This window comes from Salvelinus fontinalis, chromosome 16 (genome assembly GCF_029448725.1).
Source record: "Salvelinus fontinalis isolate EN_2023a chromosome 16, ASM2944872v1, whole genome shotgun sequence".
Taxonomy (NCBI): domain Eukaryota; kingdom Metazoa; phylum Chordata; class Actinopteri; order Salmoniformes; family Salmonidae; genus Salvelinus; species Salvelinus fontinalis.
Window position 1 is genome coordinate 26,161,629 of NC_074680.1, and position 23,878 is coordinate 26,185,506.

At 44.1% G+C, this 23,878-nt stretch overlaps 1 protein-coding gene across 3 annotated transcripts in view; it reads right to left on the minus strand.

The window, feature by feature from the left end:
- Nucleotides 1–23,878, minus strand: part of LOC129812876 (latent-transforming growth factor beta-binding protein 2-like) — a 167,554-nt gene that overhangs the window by 57,264 nt on the left and 86,412 nt on the right. For all 3 annotated transcript variants that reach the window (XM_055864824.1, XM_055864826.1, XM_055864823.1), the window contains exon 9: nt 12,470–12,544. In XM_055864824.1, coding sequence (XP_055720799.1) covers nt 12,470–12,544 — 75 coding nt within the window. The remainder of the gene's footprint in view (nt 1–12,469; nt 12,545–23,878) is intronic.

Sequence of the window (23,878 nt, forward strand, 5' to 3'; positions counted from 1 at the left end):
TAGATGACATATGATAGATGACATATGATAGATGACATAGATGACATATGATAGATGACATAGATGACATATGATAGATGACATAGATTACATGTGATAGATGCCATAGATGACATATGATAGATGCCATAGATGACATATGATAGATGCTATAGATAACATATGATATATGCCATAGATGACATATGATAGATGACATAGATGACATATGATAGATGACATAGATGACATATGATAGATGACATATGATAGATGACATATGATAGATGACATAGATGACATATGATAGATGACATATGATAGATGACATAGATGACATATGATAGATGACATAGATGACATGTGATAGATGCCATAGATGACATATGATAGATGACATAGATGACATATGATAGATGACATAGATTACATGTGATAGATGCCATAGATGACATATGATAGATGCCATAGATGACATATGATAGATGCTATAGATAACATATGATAGATGCCATAGATGACATATGATAGATGACATAGATGACATATGATAGATGACATAGATGACATATGATAGATGACATATGATAGATGACATAGATGACATATGATAGATGACATAGATGACATATGATAGATGACATATGATAGATGACATAGATGACATATGATAGATGACATAGATGACATGTGATAGATGCCATAGATGACATATGATAGATGCCATAGATGACATATGATAGATGACATATGATAGATGCTATAGATGACATATGATAGAGGCCATAGATGACATATGATAGATGCTATGAATGACATATGATAGATGCCATAGATAACATATGACAGATAAGATATGATAGATGCTATAGATGACATATGATAAATGCCAAAGATGACATATGATAGATGACATATGATAGATGCCATAGATGACATATGATAGATGACATAGATGACATGTGATAGATGCCATAGATGACATATGATAGATGCCATAGATGACATATGATAGATGACATATGATAGATGCTATAGATGACATATGATAGAGGCCATAGATGACATATGATAGATGCTATGAATGACATATGATAGATGCCATAGATAACATATGACAGATAAGATATGATAGATGCTATAGATGACATATGATAGATGCCAAAGATGACATATGATAGATGACATATGATAGATGCCATAGATGACATATGATAGATGGCTTTTTTAAACAATATAATACATCAGAGCAGAGTGGAGTGACATCACTAGATAGTGTATGAAATGCACGTGAACTGTGTACACACACACACACACTCTATTGTATTTGTTCTTGGTATCTTGTCAAATCTTTTTTTGTAAAACAGAGAGAGATAAAGAGATGGTTATTTTCCTGAAAGAACAGGGTAGTTGGAAACAGAGCAGAGATGGTTATTTTCCTGAAAGACCAGGGTAGTTGGAAACGGAGCAGAGATGGTTATTTTCCTGAAAGACCAGGGTAGTTGGAAACGGAGCAGAGATGGTTATTTTCCTGAAAGACCAGGGTACTTGGAAACGGAGCAGAGATGGTTATTTTCCTGAAAGACCAGGGTAGTTGGAAACGGAGCAGAGATGGTTATTTTCCTGAAAGACCAGGGTAGTTGGAAACGGAGCAGAGATGGTTATTTTCCTGAAAGACCAGGGTAGTTGGAAACAGAGCAGAGATGGTTATTTTCCTGAAAGACCAGGGTAGTTGGAAACGGAGCAGAGATGGTTATTTTCCTGAAAGACCAGGGTAGTTGGAAACGGAGCAGAGATGGTTATTTTCCTGAAAGACCGGGGTAGTTGGAAACGGAGCAGAGATGGTTATTTTCCTGAAAGACCAGGGTAGTTGGAAACGGAGCAGAGATGGTTATTTTCCTGAAAGACCAGGGTACTTGGAAACGGAGCAGAGATGGTTATTTTCCTGAAAGACCAGGGTAGTTGGAAACGGAGCAGAGATGGTTATTTTCCTGAAAGACCAGGGTACTTGGAAACGGAGCAGAGATGGTTATTTTCCTGAAAGACCAGGGTAGTTGGAAACGGAACAGAGATGGTTATTTTCCTGAAAGACCAGGGTAGTTGGAAACAGAGCAGAGATGGTTATTTTCCTGAAAGACCAGGGTAGTTGGAAACTTAGCAGAGATGGGTATGTCTTAGATTAGCATCCCTGTTCCTACAGTTTATTTCCCACACTGTGACCAAGGTCAATGCATCCTATAAGCTCACGTTAGGAAATATACTAGAGGCAGAGAGTGTTTTTCCCCCTTTTTCCCCCTTTCCATGTGCGGAAAGGAGGAAAGATAGCGGGATGGTGAGTGGCGTTTGTTTATGTGTCCATTCAACAGCAGAGAGCTGTGCTCCTGAGTCACCCAGCCAGCCAGAGGAGTTAGCTAGTAGCCCAGGCAGGAGGCAGGAGAAGAGCACCACATGCCTCAGCCTCTTAGTCATGCCACCACATTGGGACCATGCAGGGTTTGTTTTTTCACAGAGTTAAACAAAGAGTAAATCATTAGGCCTTTTCCCATTGCCGTGACGACTGGAACCTGACAAGCTGCCATGGCAGATTTTCCCAATAATAATGAATCTGCTCTTGTTTTGCTGGTGTGGTAGCCGGTGGAAATAGTGAGCTTATAAGGGAACAGGCAGGGTCTGGGGAGTGATGGGAGGCAAAACAAACTATCATGTGAGTACAGGCCTCTCTCTCTCTATACAGTGGGGCAAAAAAGTATTTAGTCAGCCACCAATTGTGCAAGTTCTCCCACTTAAAAAGATGAGAGAGGCCTGTAATTTTCATCATAGGTACACTTCAACTAGTACAAAAAAAGTATGAATGTATGTACTTGTAAGTCGCTCTGGATAAGAGCGTCTGCTAAATGACTTAAATGTAAATGTAAACTATGACAGACAAAATGAGAAAAAAAATCCAGAAAATCACATTGTAGGATTTTTTATGAATTTATTTGCAAATTATGGTGGAAAATAAGTATTTGGTCACCTACAAACAAGCAAGATTTCTGGCTCTCACAGACCTTTAAGAGGCTCCTCTGTCCTCCACTTGTTACCTGTATTAATGGCACCTGTTTGAACTTGTTATCAGTATAAAAGACACCTGTCCACAACCTCAAACAGTCACACTCCAAACTCCACTATGGCCAAGACCAAAGAGCTGTCAAAGGACACCAGAAACAAAGTTGTAGACCTGCACCAGGCTGGGAAGACTGAATCTGCAATAGGTAAGCAGCTTGGTTTGAAGAAATCAACTGTGGGAGCAATTATTAGGAAATGGAAGACATACAAGACCACTGATAATCTGCCTCGATCTGGGGCTCCACGCAAGATCTCACCCTGTGGGGTCAAAATGATCACAAGGTGATCATTTTGAACGGTGAGCAAAAATCCCAGAACCACACGGGGGGACCTAGTGAATGACCTGCAGAGAGCTGGGACCAAAGTAACAAAGCCTACCATCAGTAACACACTACGCCGCCAGGGACTCAAATCCTGCAGTGCCAGACGTGTCCCCCTGCTTAAGACAGTACACGTCCAGGCCCGTCTGAAGTTTGCTAGAGAGCATTTGGATGATCCAGAAGAAGATTGGGAGAATGTCATATGGTCAGATGAAACCAAAATATAACTTTTTGGTAAAAACTCAACTCGTCGTGTTTGGAGGACAAAGAATGCTGAGTTGCATCCAAAGAACACCATACCTACTGTGAAGTATGGGGGTGGAAACATCATGCTTTGGGGCTGTTTTTTTCTGCAAAGGGACCAGGACGACTGATCCGTGTAAAGGAAAGAATGAATGGGGCCATGTATCGTGAGATTTTGAGTGAAAACCTCCTTCCATCAGCAAGGGCATTGAAGATGAAACGTGGCTGAGTCTTTCAGCAGGACAATGATCCCAAACACACCGCCCGGGCAACGAAGGAGTGGCTTCGTAAGAAGCATTTCAAGGTCCTGGAGTGGCCTAGCCAGTCTCCAGATCTCAACCCCATAGAAAATCTTTGGAGGGAGTTGAAAGTCCGTGTTGCCCAGCAACAGCCCCAAAACAGCACTGCTCTAGAGGAGATCTGCATGGAGGAATGGGCCAAAATACCAGCAACAGTGTGTGAAAACCTTGTGAAGACTTACAGAAAACGTTTGACCTCTGTCATTGCCAACAAAGGGTATATAACAAAGTATTGAGATAAACTTTTGTTATTGACCAAATACTTATTTTCCACCATAATTTGCAAATAAATTCATAAAAAATCCTACAATGTGATTTTCTGGATTTTTTTTTCTAATTTTGTCTGTCATAGTTGAAGTGTACCTATGATGAAAATTACAGGCCTCTCATCTTTTTAAGTGGGAGAACTTGCACAATTGGTGGCTGACTAAATACTTTTTTGCCCCACTGTATATACTGTATATACAGTCAGCTCCAAAATAATTGAGACAGTGACACATTTTCTGTTGTTTTGGTGCTGTTCTCCAGCACTTTGGATTTGAAATGATGCAGTAACTATGAGGTTAATGTGCAGGCTGTCAACTTTAATTTTAGGGTATTTTAATCCGTTTAGAAATTACAGCACTTTTTGTACATTTTAGGGGACCAAAATTATTGGGACAAATTCACTTATAAGTGTATTAAAGTAGTCAAACGTTTACCTCATATTTCTAGCACGCAATGATTACATCAAGCTCGTAACTCTACAAACTTGTTGGATGCATTTGTTGTTTGTTTTGGTTGTGTTTCAGATTATTTTGTGACCAATAGAAATGAATGGTAAATAATGTATTGTGTTTTTATTTGGTCACTTTTATAGCAAATAAGAATATAATATGTTTCTAAACACTTCTACATTAATGTGGATGCTACCATGATTATGGATCATCCAGAATGAATCATGAATAAGGATGAGTGAGAACGTTACAGACGCACAAATATCATGTCCCCAAGACATGCTAACCTCTCACCATTAAAATAACAGGGGAGATTAGCATTTTGGGGGGGGTATGATATTTATGCCCTTTGGAGCTCACTGCATATACACTGAGTGTACAAAACATTAAGGACACCTGCTCTTTCCATGACATAGACTGACCAGGTGAATCCAGGTGAAAGCCATGATCCCTTATTGATGTCACTTGTTAAATCCACTTCAATCAGTGTAGATTTATTTTTTATTTTTATTTTACCGTTATTTTACCAGGTAAGTTGACTGAGAACACGTTCTCATTTGCAGCAACGACCTGGGGAATAGTTACAGGGGAGAGGAGGGGGATGAATGAGCCAATTGTAAACTGGGGATTATTAGGTGACCATGATGGTTTGAGGGCCAGATTGGGAATTTAGCCAGGACACCGGGGTTAACACCCCTACTCTTACGATAAGTGCCATGGGATCTTTAATGACCTCAGAGAGTCAGGACACCCGTTTAACGTCCCATCCGAAAGACGGCACCCTACACAGATGAAGGGGAAGAGACAGGTTAAATAAGGATTTTTAAGCATTGAGACAATTGAGACATGGATTGTGTATGTGTGCCAGTCAGAGGGTGAATGGGCAAGAACAAATATTAAAGTGCCTTTGAATGGGGTATGGTAGTAGGTGCCAGGCACAACGGTTTGAATTTGTCAAGAACTGCAAACGTTGCTGTTTTTTCATGCTCAACAGTTTCTTGTGTCTCTCAAGAACGGGTCCACCACCCAAAGTAAAACTTGACACAACTGTGGGAAGCATTGGCGTCAACATGGGCCAGCATCCCTGTGGAACGCTTTCGACACCTTGTAGAATCCAAGCCCCAATGAATTGAGGCGGTTCTGAGGGCAAAAGGGGGTGCAACTCAATATTAGGAAGGTGCTCCTAATGTTTTATACACTCAGCGTACTGTAAATATACAGTGCATTTGGAAAGTATTCAGAACCCTTGACCTTTTCCGCATTTTGTTACATTACAGCCTTATTCTAAAATGTATTAAATAAAAAATGTCCCTCATCAATCAACATACAATACCCCATAATGACAAAGTGAAAACAGGTTTTTACAAATTTGTATGGATTAAAAAATTATTAAAAATAAAAAACATAAAACACATATTTACATAAGTATTCAGAAACTTTGCTATGAGACTTGAAATTGAGGTCAGGTGCATCCTGTTTCCATTGATCATCCTTGAGATGTTCCTACAACTTGGAGTCAACATGTGGTAAATTCAATTGATTGGACATGATTTGGAAAGGCACACACCTGTCTATATAAGGTTCCACAGTTGACAGTGCATGTCAGAGCAAAACTGAGCAATCGAGGGAGAAGGGCCTTGGTCAGGGAGGTGACAAAGAATCCGATGGTCACTCTGACATGGCTCCAGAGTTCCTCTGTGGAGATGGGAGAATCTTCCAGAAGGACAATCATCTCTGCAGCACTCCACCAATCAGGGCTTTATGGTAGAACGGAAGCCACTCCTCAGTAAAAGGCACATGACAACCCGCTTGGTTTGCCAAAAAACACCTAAAGACTCTCAGACCATGAGAAACAAGATTCTCTTGTCTGATGAAACCAAGATTGAACTCTTCGGCCTGAATGCCAAGGTTCACCTTCCACCAGGACAACGACCCTAAGCACACAGCCAAGACAACGCAGGAGTGGCTTCGGGACAAGTCTCTGAATGTCTTTGAGTGGCCCAGCCAGAGCCCGGACTTGAACCCGATCGAACATCTCTGGAGAGACCTGAAAATAGCTGTGCAGCGACGCTCCCCATCCAACCTGACAGAGCTTAAGAGGATCTGCAGAGAGGAATGGGAGAAACTCCCCAAATGCAGGTGTGCCAAGCTTGTAGCGTCATACCCAAGAAGACTCGAGGCTGTAATTGCTGCCAAAGGTCCTTCAACAAAGTACTGAGTAAAGGGTCTGAATACTTATGTACATGTGATATTTTAGTTTTAAATCCTTTACAAATTAGCAAAAATGTATAAAACCTGATTTTGCTTTGTCATTATGGGGTATTGTCTGTAGATTGACGAAGGAAAAAAATGATTTAATCAATTTTAGAATAATGCTGTAACGTAACAAACTGTGGAAAAAGTCAAGGGGTCTGAATACTTTCCGAATGCACTGTGTGTGTGTGTGTGTGTGTCTGTGTCTGTGTGCGTGCATGTGTGTTGGTGGTATGGGGGATTAAAAGGGGAACAAGTTTAAGGTCATAAATAGCTGACTCCCCCATGACTTATCCCCAAGCCCCTCTGTTAGTAATGATGTAAACAGGCCGACTCAAGTGTAAGCAAATGGGCGGACATTGTTTCCTGTTTGGGTGAGCCATGGGGCACATAACGAAGACGCAATGGACAACTCATGTCATGGGGTTATACACTATGAGCTCTGACCAAACCATATCTCTTGGGGAAATGGAACTCTGCTAGCTCCCACTCAGAGAGACAACAACACTGCTTGTGGAGGCGACAGGGACTATAGGGATGTAGAGCTGAAGGCTGAAGATCAACGTTAGGCTCAGCCTTCCTTCATCACATGGGGTCTGTAATCCAGGGTCAGGTTGACTCCAGATTAGTGTTAGTGGTACAGTCTGGTCGGGGGTAAGGGATTGGAACTGACAGCCTGTCATGACCTGCACTAATCTCAACACCTATCTGACTTCATGGTTGGTCGCTCACTCATTCTCCAAGAGACATTCTCTGTTATTATATACGCACAGATGGAACACACATAGACGTCTATCAGAGCACTCCGACAGGTTTCTCATGACGCCATTGTTATTGTAGTAATGACACGGAATGATGACTCCACCTAAAGAGTCCCCTGACTGCGCTTAAACTGACAACCTGCCCGGCCCTAAACTCACCCGACTCGTCATTTCTCACTTTTTGACGGCGGGGCCAAAATAAGCTTGTAGAGGATTCACATAAACAACCAGGATAATTATTTACTGTCATTGTAAAGGAAATATCTAGTACTATTGGAGTGGGGACTGGCGGGTCCTCTGTGAAGACTGAGGTGTTTAAATGTTTTGAATCAGACACTAAACATAAGTCAAGAAGCAAAAAACCCATCCATTTGAGGATTTGGAAAGAATAAGTGTTCCTTTTTCAAACCTTCTCAGATACATGTAAGACCTTGACCGGTCCTTAGCTGGAACACCTGTCAAATCTCAATCCATAATGTGAGAGTTCAGTGACCAGCCGGAGGAAGATGACACGATAGCACCATCCTCAGGGGACAGGTACTCAGTGTAAAGCCAATTACTATTAGTAAAGCCAATTAGTAAAGCCAATTAGCTGGGCCCACTAATTGCTTTGTGTCTTCCTCTATATAGGTGTGCCAGGAGAGGAGCTGGGGGAGGATTGGGAGTAGAGACGGGGACCTGCGAGGACATCGTTTTTTCCTACCTCAGAGAAAGTGTCTGGGGCACCTTGACTCTCTGTTAACCAAGACAGGCTATAGGTAGAGAGGAGTGTTCCTCCTGTAACTACACTGCTCAAAAAAATAAAGGGAACACTAAAATAACACATCCTAGATCTGAAATATTCTTATTAAATACTTTTTTCTTTACATAGTTGAATGTGCTGACAACAAAATCACACAAAACTTATCAATGGAAATCAAATTTATCAACCCATGGAGGTCTGGATTTGGAGTCACACTCAAAATTAAAGTGGAAAACCACACTACAGGCTGATCCAACTTTGATGTAATGTCCTTAAAACAAGTCAAAATGAGGCTCAGTAGTGTGTGTGGCCTCCACGTGCCTGTATGACCTCCCTACAACGCCTGGGCATGCTCCTGATAAGGTGGCGGATGGTCTCCTGAGGGATCTCCTCCCAGACCTGGACTAAAGCATCCGCCAACTCCTGGACAGTCTGTGGTGCAACGTGGCGTTGGTGGATGGAGCAAGACATGATGTCCCAGATGTGCTCAATTGGATTCAGGTCTGGGGAGCGGGCGGGCCAGTCCATAGCATCAATGCCTTCCTCTTGCAGGAACTGCTGACACACTCCAGCCACATGAGGTCTAGCATTGTCTTGCATTAGAAGGAACCCAGGGCCAACCGCACCAGCATATGGTCTCACAAGGGGTCTGAGGATTTCATCTCGGTACCTAATGGCAGTCAGGCTACCTCTGGAGAGCACATGGAGGGCTGTGCGGCCCCCCAAAGAAATGCCACCCCACACCATGACTGACGCACCGCCAAACCGGTCATGCTGGAGGATGTTGCAGGCAGCAGAACGTTCTCCACGGCGTCTCCAGACTCTGTCACGTCTGTCACATGTGCTCATGTGCTCAGTGTGAACCTGCTTTCATCTGTGAAGAGCACAGGGCGCCAGTGGCGAATTTGCTAATCTTGGTGTTCTCTGGCAAATGCCAAACGTCCTGCACGGTGTTGGGCTGTAAGCACAACCCCCACCTGTGGACGTCGGGCCCTCATACCACCCTCATGGAGTCTGTTTCTGACCGTTTGAGCAGACACATGCACATTTGTGGCCTGCTGGAGGTCATTTTGCAGGGCTCTGGCAGTGCTCCTCCTTGCACAAAGGCAGAGGTAGCGGTCCTGCTGCTGGGTTGTTGCCCTCCTACAGCCTCCTCCACGTCTCCTGATGTACTGGCCTGTCTCCTGGTAGCGCCTCCATGCTCTGGACACTACGGTGACAGACACAGCAAACCTTCTTGCCACAGCTCGCATTGATGTGCCATCCTGGATGAGCTGCACTACCTGAGCCACTTGTGTGGGTTGTAGACTCTGTCTCATGCTACCACTAGAGTGAAAGCACCGCCAGCATTCAAAAGTGACCAAAACATCAGCCAGGAAGCATAGGAACTGAGAAGTGGTCTGTGGTCACCACCTGCAGAACCACTCCTTTATTGGGGGTGTCTTGCTAATTGCCTATAATTTCCACCTGTTGTCTATTCCATTTGCACAACAGCATGTGACATTTATTGTCAATCAGTGTTGCTTCCTAAGTGGACAGTTTGATTTCACAGAAGTGTGATTGACTTGGAGTTACATTGTGTTGTTTAAGTGTTCCCTTTATTTTTTTGAGCAGTGCATTATGTCTAGACGATAGTCTAAAGAAAGGAGTAGCCGCTTGTTGTTTTGTTTTCCTTTTTTGGCCACGGCCTTTTGGTCAATGGCTTAGTTTATATTTATTTATTTTGTTACGCAGTTGTTTCAGAGTTGGACGTTCCCTGTACGGGAGTTATTTTTGTCAGGTGAAAGAAGACCTGTTTAGTAAACAATACAAAAGGAACCACAAGCACTGCCTCTGGTCTGTTCATTTTATACCTCCCGCCTGTGTTAGCGTGCTTTGACAAGCTGATCCGTTCACAATAACATCCCGATATAGGCTAACTAACAATATGACCTGCTGTCTATAGAGACTTAAGCCCCCACTCACAACAGAAACAGCACATACTAAGTGTATGGCAGTGAAGCCATAGATGTTCCACTACATAAGCAGCCCTATATATATTCATGGTGACTCCAGCTGACCCAGTTTCTCTGGAGTGTTTGAAAGATAAGGGCCTGGTCACAAAAGGTCACAAAACAGCTTGTGTTTCTGAGGGGACATCTTATCTGTGACGCGATGCCCACTGTACGCCACCGAGCCTGGCAGCAGGGGTAGAAAGAAAGAGCAGGGTGAATCAGACACAGGATAAGACACAATACTTTTCCTCCTCTGAAATACGGAGCAAGAAGCTCAAGGCGAGGAGTCACGCTTTGGCAAGGAGGACACCCATTTGATAATAATGACAGAATCACTGAAAAATCAGCTTTTTGCCTCCTTGGCAGTTGTTCTGAGGGGTAAAATAAAATAATTTTGGGGAATGGAGCTCCAGCTGAATTGGAACAAGACTTTGAAGCTGGCCAGTAAATATTGTGAATATCTGTCAGTTTGGTTTTTCAGCCTCCAAAAATGAGGGACTGCGAGGGGAGAACATCTTGAAGTGATCAGAAAAAGCCAGCTGAATTAAAGTCAGATAAATTACTTTACTGGCAACTCTTGACACCCTTTTGGACAGCATAAAAAGTGTCTTTGTCCACCGCTTTTTTTATATAAATGCGAGGAATGCAAAATAATTTAGCATATTAATAACTGCATCACCACAAATAAGAAACACCCATAGTATCCACAATACACTCTACTACAGTATTTGCCATGCAACTCAGAAAACTTGTTGAAATTTACTGTTGATGATGACCAATCTAATAAAATAAAACAAATCTTCTTGTTTTACATGGTGTGTATTCTTTTGTCTGTGATGTGCATTTCAAACCATTGTAACATCTAAAATGATCTGTTTATGATGGTACACTCCATAAGATTAAGTATGCAATGTCATCCAGATTTTAAAAAACATAAATCAAGTCTTTGGAAGTTGGGAGTGGAAGAGCTGGTCATAAATCGAACTGATTGTCCTTAGCACTGACAGAAACTATATTTGGAGAATAGCACGAGAAACATCCAGAAATCACTGATGTATGAGGTAATGCATATCTCTTCAGGCCAAAATAGACCTATTGATCTTTGAATTCCAATATGATTTAGCACCATCTTATATGTGATTCTCTCCCTCTTTGTGGTTGTCTACAGCAGTGTTTCCCAACTCCGGTCCTCCAGTTCCCCCAACAGTACAATTTGTTTGCTGTAGCCCCGGACAAAAACACCTGATTCAACTTGTCAAGGGCTTGATGATTAGTTGACAAGTAAAATCAGGTGTGGTTGTCCGGTGCCACAACAAAATATGTACTGTTGGGGGAACTGGAGGAAAGGAGTTGGGAAACACTGGTCTACATTATCTACAGTATCCAGTGGATGTACGTTCTGGGAGGATATCGCTTCTATAGCAGTCAGCAGGCTGACAGGGCCCACTAAAAGGCGGTGAGGAGGGAGGCATGCAACACATTCAGGGACGGACGGACACAGCTTGTTTTCACACACAGATGGATGGGTGAGCTGGAAGTCACGCCGTCTATCCCCCGCTGACAGATTGAGTGGGAGTGTTGAGAACAAACTGTAACAGAAGTTTAACAAAAGGCTTTGGCTATATAGCTCCATACAGACCTCCACAGAGCAATTAAAAAAAACACTCCCTCCTGGGGCATATTGGGGCAGCTGAACTCTGACCCAGGCCACAGCTTGTTGTACCCATGACCCTGTTCCCAGTGGGCTAGACATATAGACAGGAATACTTTTATACAGGCCCTGGGGGTTTGTTAAGCATGGTCATGTATGGGCAGTCACTGTAAAACTGTTCTTATCACAATACAGACATAACGTTTTGAGAATAGGATGTGGTGGAGTGTAGCTGCAACACAATGCATGTGTGGGGGTTGACTTGGGTCATTTGAATTTGGTGCAGACATGGTACAACTATGTTAGAATACAATCTATGAGAAAACATTCAATGACAGTTCTTCAGGCACTATTGGTATTACTAAACACAATCAAACAACAAGACATATTTCCTTCCCCTTACCTTGACAATGAGACATGTTCATCCTTTTGTAACCCTTGGGGCATTCCACTTGCCCGTTCGCAATCACTGCATACGCTGCGGGAAAAGGAAAAGAAAGAAGGTGATGAGTGAGAGCACTGATTAGAGAAAGAGAAATTATCACACTCTGCTTGTCTACTTTAAAACAACATTGCATCCATAAGACACAGAGGGAGGGAGGGAGGGAGGGAGGGAGGGAGGGAGGGAGGGAGGGAGGGAGGGAGGGAGGGAGGGAGGGAGGGAGGGAGGGAGGGAGGATGGTTCATGTGTAGCATGGGAGCATATAAATTACAGATGTGCTGAGCTTGGCAGGGGGAGAAATGAGACGGGGACCCACAGCTGGGCCCTGCGGGACACCACAATGCTGCCATGTAAACGAATCCCCATTAACCACAGTTATACGACAGCACTGCCATCACGCACAATCATCAACACCACACGTCATTTATAATCATATTACCCAGAGCTCCACACCCCTGGGGACACATACACAGTGAAAGAGAGCCTGTATATCATAAATTGTTTCGAGAAAACACATGCCACAGCCATGACCTGTGTCACCAACCACGGCGAAAATCCACTTAAACGCCAGACTAATGCTTCATGTGTACACGCCAGGAATGATGATGAATGCAAGGTTTACTGGGGTTCTTACCAGGATGCTGCGCTTTTTTTGTTTTGCTTGTTCTACTATAACAATAACAATCTCCTCATGTAGCATGTCCTTCAGCGAGGTACTTTAGAGGTTCACAGAAGCGGTGTTGTAAATAACGCTCTGTGTCCGTTCATGCCCCCAGCGTGGCCATACACTTGCTGACAGAGGCCTGAAAACATGATGTCATTATTCATTCGGCACCCAGTCAGGGCAGGGCATGCTCAATTAGTTGTTGGGACCAGGGAAGGAGGCTATTCTCAATATCAGATGGCCAGGACTGAGTCTTCACTTGTGGAGAAGGTAGGGGGTAATCAGAGCCGATTGCTGGACAGGATCAAAGTGATTAGTCACAGATTTCACAGTTATGGAAAGGTGAAAGAGGAGACGCAGACGAAGAGTCTCCTAGAATATCATCAGACACATGTTGAAAGGAGAACGGTCCTCCTCATGATTTAGTAGTGTCTGGCTAGGGTGGATTTTTCATTTCAACATGATGGGACAGTAGTGTATTCACTCCCTTTACATCCAGCGGAAGAGCAGAAAATGTTTTTCATGTGACTTCCAGACCATTCTTAGCTTTTCTAGTTCATCAGATTGTGAGCGGCACCACACAATTGACAAGCCTTCAAAATAATGTTGATATCTCATATGTACATTTGATCTGATTTTCAGCATATACACTACCGGTCAAAAGTTTTACAACACCTACTCATTCAAGGGTTTTTCTTTATTTTTACAATTTTCTACATTGTACAATAATAGTGAAGACATCAAAACTATAAAATAACATATATGGAATCATATAGTAACCAAAAAAGTGTTAAACAAATCAAAATATAAAAATATAAGGAAAAGCAGCCAACAAGTGCTCAGCATATGTGGGAACTCCTTCAAGACCGTTGGAAAAGCATTCCAGGTGAAGCTGGTTGAGACAATACCAAGAGTGTGCAAAGCTGTCATCAAGGCAAAGGGTGGCTATTTGAAGAATCTCAAATATAAAATGTATTTTGATTTGTTTAACTCTTTTTTGGTTACTGCATGATTCCATGTGTTATTTCATAGTTTAGATGTCTTCACTATTATTTTACAATGTAGAAAATTGTAAAAATAAAGAAAACCCCTTGAATGAGTAGGTGTTGTAAAACTTTTGACGGTTAGTGTATGCACACACACGCTCATTCATAGCATGCAACATGCACACAGTATGGCACACTACATGTGAGCTCCATAAGCACCATCAATATCTTTGCTCTTACACAGTATCTACAACGTCATTTGGAGCACAGCAGGAATTTCGCCACCAGTACCAATGAAAACATGTTCCCTTCCCTCCAGGCTCTTCCCCTGGCCGAGTGTGCAATGAGGGGAAGTTTATCTTCAGGCAACGCTGCAGCAGATTGCAGGGTGTTGATCTGAAGGCCTGGGAGTGACAGACAGTGGTGTCGCAGGCCGTCTGGCAGGTAAGTAGATGGTGGGTCAACAGTACCTGATAAGAGCCCCTCTCATACATCAATCTAGACACCAGGGCAGTGCAAACAGGTCCGGCATCCCCTCAGCCACAGCAGCACATCTGCCCTTACATCAGTGTAGTACTGATGTAAAGCTGACCCTGCAGTCAGCCTTCCTTCTCCTCTGTTTGTTTGGGAACCCCCCGCCATTTATTTTCCTTTTCCTTCCTACACAGGCGACAAGCTGTTAATTGGAAAAAAATTGGTGGAATTCTGATTCCAGATCCAGCTGCCAAAGTTCTCTCCGTTTGTGGTATTGGTGAACCTCAGTTCACCAACAGGCTATCAATATCGCAGGGAGGAGAAAGAATAGGGGGAGATCTTGTAGTCTACCTGGAATGTGCCATCAATCCGTCTTATTTATGGTGTTATCCCATCTGTGTTCTGAGTGGTTGTGAGAGTCTAACAGTATGAGTTCATACTGCTGGTCATGACGTGACTCAGTGATCACTGAAGGAGGCAGTAAGGATGCAGTATCTTCAGGTTCACACAGTTGATCAGAAGTGGATCAGACCAGACGGGAGCTCCCCTGCAGGGTTCAGGGTCGGGGATAATCGTGTCAAAGCGAAGCGGCTGTTCCGGTCCCGCCCTGCACCCCTGGAATCCCCAGAGAGGCCTCTGGGTAATGAGCTGTTGTGACAGGGCGGTGGGCGAGGCGGGTACGAACCCCCATGAGAACAGGATCAGTCTGCCCTGATTGACTGCAGGGGCACATGCCAAGGGATGCCTGGCAGGGCGCAGGCCACTCTATAAATCTTATTAGCACAGAGAGAATAGGGGACACACAGAGAAGAGCAGGTCTGTCTGAAGTAACTTCACCCACAGGTACCTGAGCTGGCTGACAGGACATCATCTGTATGGTCAACCCACTGCTAAAGACAATGGCAAACAAACAAGATACTGCATAAATAAGACCAGAAGTTTTGCCTAACCACCTTAGAAGGGAAAACGAGTTATAGGCCAGTGCAATGGACAACAAACTGAAAGAGTGAAATGTACTGTAAGCTATGTATCTAGGATATATGCTAGTTCATGATGTTTTGTAACCTACTGTGGGTAGAATGCCACTGTGGAATGGATTTGACATGCCGTCATGCTGACCCCGACAATGTTCATTGTCACAGATCCCAATGCAGTGAAACGCAAGAGTGACCTCGCTGCATCATTAGTGTTCCCCTTGGTTACATGGATGCTGGGACAGAGAGACCTGACTGGCCCATATTCATTGTGCTTTACAAAAAGGAAGTACAGGGACACAGACTGTTGGCCTCACTTGTTACCCCTCCATTCATTCATTGCACTTTACCAAAAGACTTTGTCACCCTTGACTGATTTGTTGTACTTCACCAGTCATCTCTAAATTGTGTCAGGCATTTTATTTGCAACCATCCAGCAATATTTGCTTGTAAACAGTTGAAGCCTCATATAAAATGTCTTAATAGGTGGCATCACTTTCTTTTGAGAGCCTACTCTAAAACAGGAGTCAAAGCTAACTTAGCACGGCCTTCAAAATAGGCCTTTTGAGATGTGGGTGTTTACAGAGGGAATGAGAGAGGAGGATAGGCAAAAGGGGAGTGAAGGTAAGAAAAGAGTGAGAGGGAAGGAGTTTGAAGGGAAAGGAGTGGGTCTAGTCAAATGGGTTCTGCTTGACAGAAATCTTTCATTGGTCATTTAGTGCAATCATTATGTGGACCACCTGGCCTGAGGGAGGCTTTTATTTGCCTACTTAGACGTACGAGTGGCAGGCACATCCATCACAGGCTGAGAGCACGGTACTGAACCCACAATGTACTGTACTGCCTCAACCCCAATATACTGCTCCTCCATGGAGTCTGCCCTGAGTCACCCCCTACCCCCAGGCTTATCCAGGAGCCTAGCTGGAGAACCTGAGAAGAGGTAGTAGACCAGAGAGGGGTAATGGATGTGAGTCACAGGAGGAGGGGAGACAGTCATCTCTATCCATTCCAAAGTTAGCCATTCTGTAGGAACACAACAGACATGAGTGCCAAGAACCTTTAAAACCCTTTAAGCGACTTGCTTACTGAGAACAGACGGCCATGGGACAAACTGGTGCCATGGAGGGGTAAACCCAACACAACCCTTTAATCACAAGGAGCTGTTTCATTCCCTTTGAGATGAAGATGAGAAAGAACCCATGTCCCTCTGGCCTCCAGACCAACGACTGATTACAGAAAACAGCTAAGGGGAAGTCATTTGCTTTCAAAGCAGAACGTCTCATTGGCACAAGCCAAGTTTGCCATTCTGGCACGGCCCATATCACGAGCCCTGTAAATAAGCCCCAGCTGCCAGCCAGTCAAGCGCTGGGGCATCAGATGAGACGAGACAGCCACATGGACCTAACATCAACATCCCCATGATGAGATCAGCCTCAGACACCACACACTCATGCAAAGCTAACATTTGCTTTCTTAAAAAGCTCCAGTATAGCAGCTTGGAGTTTGATATTGGGTAAATGACATTCCCAGCTGTGTGTTCATAGGCACAGACAATTACCATGTTTTGACAGACATTGTATAAAGACAATGCAGCTGGTCCGATCAAGGCATTTATTTCATCAAATGAAATCAACTGTATTTATAAAGCCCTTTTCACATCATGAGATGTCACAAAGTGCTTCTCCCTCATGTTCGACTTGACTTAATCCTTCTTCAAAAACATTATATTTGTCTCAGTTTTTAACATCATTTGATGCTTTTTGCATCTGTTTGTAGTTTGACAGTTTTTAATTTGGTTCTGTCCTCCCTTCTTCACGACGCCCACAGCGGTGTGGCTGTGACCTCCCATTTAAATAGACACACATTCTCCCATAATCTCCTACTGCCGCCACTTGACATGAAATATTTACCACTGGGGGCGAGGCCAAGAGATGACATGGTATAGTCCATACCCCATGATGAACAGGCTACACATGTATCATATCCAGCCATGCAACAGAGATTTCATTTCCATGTGCCTCCAACTCACTGGCATGGTGCCTTGGACAAGCAGTCCTCTCTGGGCCAGATAGATACTGTATGTCTGCATTGGGATTTATTCCTGCTCGCAGTCAGCCCTCATTAGCCACACTGCTGTCTAGCTAATAGATTCCATCACACTGTTTGTACCCGGCAGTAAGCTAAATCAACACAGAACGAATCAGAACCTGCCAAAGGATGGCAACGTCTCTGTCTAATCACCATGAGAGAGAGGCTGCAGCGGCAGAGAGAGAGAGAGAGCAGCCTGAAACCTTGGCACGGACTACAGCACATGTTCAGCTCAGTCTGTGTTGTTCTGAACAAGTCGCCCCATCACTGGGTTTGGATGTTGGTCATTAACAAGTGTTCAATGTTTGATCACTGCTAATAAAAAGTACTAGGCACATGCTTTGGTCCTAAATGGGCAGATTCAATAGTTCTCCATGGGACTGGAAGGGATGATCTCATGTAGGGTGATTTGGAACAGGGCCTTCTCCTCCTCCTTCTCATCTTATTTGATTAATCTGATGCTCAGGAATAACATTCCTATGAGAAAGAGATAGTAGAGTCAGAGAGAGGTTTCTCCCTCAGTATGTGGCGGGCCTGCTGGTGTGGTCGGGGTTGAGGAAGGAGGGGCAGAGGGCTGACATCATCATGCTGTGACATCATGCTGTGACCTCGGTGGCCTGGGGAGGTAGTGGCTCCAGGGCCAGAGGCCAGGGCTCCTGTGGGTGGGTCTGTGATTTATGTTGGCCCCGGGGAGTGGGAGAGTCACTTGGAGGGAAGACTTCCTGGAATGACAGATAGGGAGACGACCGGAGCCATGCTTTATGGAATTGAATAAGCCATGGAACACACTGGTACTGATGGCCACTTAGAAATAAAATTACTATGGGTGGCCAGCTACTCCATATAAAGTCAGAAACAGCCATGCCACTCTCACACCAGGTCATAGGTTCACACTCAGGGCAGAGCTTGTGGCCTCTTCTAAAGTACCACAGATCAGTTTTCACATGAACCTTTCACTTAAAGTGATCCTCAATGCAGAAAACCCTAACAAACAGTCTGAATGACACTGATCTACCTATCATTGTTCTGATCTACTGTATCTACAAAGAGCTGTGTTCACTTTATTGGGTACGTTTCCCAATATACTGTACTTTGAAAGCAAATTAGCTGTCAATCAACTCCATACCCCACATTGGCCTTGCCTCATCCAATCAGGTGTCATCTTGCAGTCTAGGGGGACAAGCAGCTCTAATTGCTTCCATCTCCTCTCCTGTCAGAGGACACACTTCAACATTTCAGCCATAAGCCTGAAATTTAAATAAGTTCTGGCGCTGTTTTCTCTCAATTCAATTCAAGGGGCTTTATTGGCATGGGAAACATATGTTAATATTGCCAAAGCAAGTGAAGTAGATAATATACAAAAGTGAAATAAAAAATTAACAGTAAACATTACACTCACAGAAGTTCCAAAACAACAGAGAGAGAGAGGAGAGATGGACATATGAACCAGAGAGAGAGAGGAGAGATGGACATATGAACCAGAGAGAGAGGAGAGATGGACATATGAACCAGAGAGAGAGAGGAGAGATGAACATATGAACCAGAGAGAGAGGAGAGATGGACATATGAACCAGAGAGAGAGGAGAGATGAACATATGAACCAGAGAGAGAGGAGAGATGGACATATGAACCAGAGAGAGAGAGGAGAGATGAACATATGAACCAGAGAGAGAGAGGAGAGATGGACATATGAACCAGAGAGAGAGAGGAGAGATGGACATATGAACCAGAGAGAGAGGAGAGATGAACATATGAACCAGAGAGAGAGAGGAGAGATGAACATATGAACCAGAGAGAGAGGAGAGATGAACATATGAACCAGAGAGAGAGGAGAGATGGACATATGAACCAGAGAGAGAGGAGAGATGAACATATGAACCAGAGAGAGAGAGGAGAGATGAACATATGAACCAGAGAGAGAGGAGAGATGGACATATGAACCAGAGAGAGAGGAGAGATGAACATATGAACCAGAGAGAGAGGAGAGATGGACATATGAACCAGAGAGAGAGGAGAGATGGACATATGAACCAGAGAGAGAGAGGAGAGATGAACATATGAACCAGAGAGAGAGGAGAGATGGACATATGAACCAGAGAGAGAGGAGAGATGAACATATGAACCAGAGAGAGAGGAGAGATGGACATATGAACCAGAGAGAGAGAGGAGAGATGAACATATGAACCAGAGAGAGAGGAGAGATGGACATATGAACCAGAGAGAGAGGAGAGATGAACATATGAACCAGAGAGAGAGAGGAGAGATGGACATATGAACCAGAGAGAGAGGAGAGATGAACATATGAACCAGAGAGAGAGAGGAGAGATGAACATATGAACCAGAGAGAGAGGAGAGATGGACATATGAACCAGAGAGAGAGGAGAGATGGACATATGAACCAGAGAGAGAGAGGAGAGATGAACATATGAACCAGAGAGAGAGGAGAGATGAACATATGAACCAGAGAGAGAGAGGAGAGATGGACATATGAACCAGAGAGAGAGAGGAGAGATGAACATATGAACCAGAGAGAGAGAGGAGAGATGGACATATGAACCAGAGAGAGAGAGGAGAGATGGACATATGAACCAGAGAGAGAGGAGAGATGAACATATGAACCAGAGAGAGAGAGGAGAGATGAACATATGAACCAGAGAGAGAGGAGAGATGAACATATGAACCAGAGAGAGAGGAGAGATGAACATATAAACCAGAGAGAGAGGAGAGATGAACATATGAACCAGAGAGAGAGGAGAGATGAACATATAAACCAGAGAGAGAGGAGAGATGAACATATGAACCAGAGAGAGAGGAGAGATGAACATATAAACCAGAGAGAGAGGAGAGATGAACATATGAACCAGAGAGAGAGAGGAGAGATGAACATATAAACCAGAGAGAGGAGAGATGGACATATGAACCAGAGAGAGAGGAGAGATGGACATATGAACCAGAGAGAGAGGAGAGATGAACATATGAACCAGAGAGAGAGGAGAGATGAACATATGAACCAGAGAGAGAGGAGAGATGAACATATGAACCAGAGAGAGAGAGAGGAGAGATGGACATATGAACCAGAGAGAGAGGAGAGATGAACATATGAATCAGAGAGAGAGAGAGGAGAGATGAACATATGAACCAGAGAGAGAGGAGAGATGGACATATAAACCAGAGAGAGAGAGGAGAGATGGACATATGAACCAGAGAGAGAGAGGAGAGATGGACATATGAACCAGAGAGAGAGGAGAGATGGACATATAAACCAGAGAGAGAGGAGAGATGGACATATGAACCAGAGAGAGAGGAGAGATGGACATATGAACCAGAGAGAGAGAGGAGAGATGGACATATAAACCAGAGAGAGAGGAGAGATGGACATATGAACCAGAGAGAGAGGAGAGATGAACATATGAACCAGAGAGAGAGAGGAGAGATGGACATATGAACCAGAGAGAGAGGAGAGATGAACATATGAATCAGAGAGAGAGAGAGGAGAGATGAACATATGAACCAGAGAGAGAGGAGAGATGGACATATAAACCAGAGAGAGAGAGGAGAGATGGACATATGAACCAGAGAGAGAGAGGAGAGATGGACATATGAACCAGAGAGAGAGGAGAGATGGACATATAAACCAGAGAGAGAGGAGAGATGGACATATGAACCAGAGAGAGAGGAGAGATGGACATATGAACCAGAGAGAGAGAGGAGAGATGGACATATAAACCAGAGAGAGAGGAGAGATGGACATATGAACCAGAGAGAGAGAGGAGAGATGAACATATGAACCAGAGAGAGAGAGGAGAGATGGACATATGAACCAGAGAGAGGAGAGATGAACATATGAACCAGAGAGAGAGGAGAGATGGACATATGAACCAGAGAGAGAGAGGAGAGATGGACATATGAACCAGAGAGAGAGAGGAGAGATGAACATATGAACCAGAGAGAGAGAGGAGAGATGGACATATGAACCAGAGAGAGAGAGGAGAGATGAACATATGAACCAGAGAGAGAGGAGAGATGGATATATGAACCAGAGAGAGGAGAGATGGACATATGAACCAGAGAGAGAGGAGAGATGGACATATGAACCAGAGAGAGGAGAGATGGACATATGAACCAGAGAGAGAGGAGAGATGGACATATGAACCAGAGAGAGGAGAGATGGACATATGAACCAGAGAGAGAGGAGAGATGAACATATGAACCAGAGAGAGAGGAGAGATGAACATATGAACCAGAGAGAGAGAGGAGAGATGAACATATGAACCAGAGAGAGAGGAGAGATGAACATATGAACCAGAGAGAGAGGAGAGATGGACATATGAACCAGAGAGAGAGGAGAGATGAACATATGAACCAGAGAGAGAGGAGAGATGGACATATGAACCAGAGAGAGAGGAGAGATGGACATATGAACCAGAGAGAGAGGAGAGATGAACATATGAACCAGAGAGAGAGGAGAGATGAACATATGAACCAGAGAGAGAGGAGAGATGGACCATGGTCTTATTTTATCTGGAGTTCATTACTCACTGAAATTTGCAGCATGTGGGTTTACAGTGCATTCGATCCTACAGCGCTGAACGGGGCTGGTGCTGGGGCTTCCACAGTGTCACTGTCATTACCTCCATTACGTCAACTTCCCTCCCTCCCAAAAACACACACCCGTTGGTTTCCCCACCGCACTGCGGCTTCCTCCACTCCATATAACAATAATAACACTTTATCTGCCTAAAACAACAGAGTAGTCTGGCAGTGTCTTGGATTGATGTCTTTCACTGAATCAGTCAGAGAGTTCATTGATTCCCTCCCATTGGATAGAGGGAGAACTATAGGAGAATAACGTGGGAATGGTGTGGAGATCACAGTCAGGACTGAAGCCAAGATAGGCAACAGAGAAAGAGACATCCCGGCACTTGGAGCTGACCAGAGGAGACATTAAAAGGTTCCGGGAAACAGTAGGTCTGGATGGAGCATTCCTGAATGGAACCACATTCGACACTGGTCCTTAAACAGCTAAGCGACATAGTTCTCAGTGTCTATAAAATATGTTGTTAAGAGGCTCCTGTTGCTGTGACACTTGTTTTCAATGGCCTGTATGTTTTACAAACAGTAATAAACTGACGGGTGTTGCATGAGTCACACCCAAAAACAAGTTGGACATTATGACCTCAGCATCACACGCTCGGAGAGGAGAGACACAAGCCTCTCTCATTGAGGTAAATGACTACTTTCCAGATACTTGTCATCAAGCCATCAACTGACCTGGCTGGGAGCAGTCCAAGAGAGATGTACGGGATGACAAAATGATTACTCTTCATTAGTGCGTGTCCACTTGTTTAAGTTACTACATACACAATGTATAATGAAGCCAGCTAAAGCGGGTTCTGGCCATATTTGTATACAGGGAACCATAAGACTGGAAAGGAATGTCAAGCATTCGCTAAAAAGTACTTCAAAGTATGCACCAATCAGCATGGGACATACAGTATGTGGCTTCCTCTTTCCCTCTTTTGTCTTTCATTCTCTCATCTCCAGCGACTCTGCGTGTGACCCGGGACCAAGCTGCCCAAAAACAACTATACAATGAGAGAATGCAGGGATAGTTCTGATTCTCCCCACTTCAAAGGACGGAGGAGAGGAAAACATCTGTGAGTCAAACGAGATGCTGGTGTGGGAGAGAGAAAGACAGAGATAGAGAGAGAGAGAGAGAGAAAGAGAGAGAGAGAGAGAGAGAGAGAGAGAGAAAGAGAGAGAGAGAGAGAGCGAGAGAGAGAGAGAGAGAGAGAGAGAGAGAGAGAGAGAGAGAGAGAGAGAGAGAGAGAGAGAGAGAGAGAGAGAGAGAGAGAGAGAGAGAGAGAGAGAGAGAGAGAGAGAGAGATTCTGGCACAGAGAGAAGAGAAAAATAGATGTCCGTCCATGATGAATGGACCTGAGATGAGATGATGTCTGCTTGTGATTAGAGCTCCGGCAGACAGACACTTCACAGGGAATGGGCTATGACAGCACCCTGTGACAGGCTATTGACATCTACCGCAGCCAGGCCTCTTCCTGATAGGATTAACAGGGAAGAGCAGGGCAAGGACCGTCCCTCCCAACCACCAAATAACCCTCGTGGGGAGCTTCAGTAGGGCCTGGAGGCCCTTGGGTGGGGGTCATCAGGGGCCCGGAGCGCTCC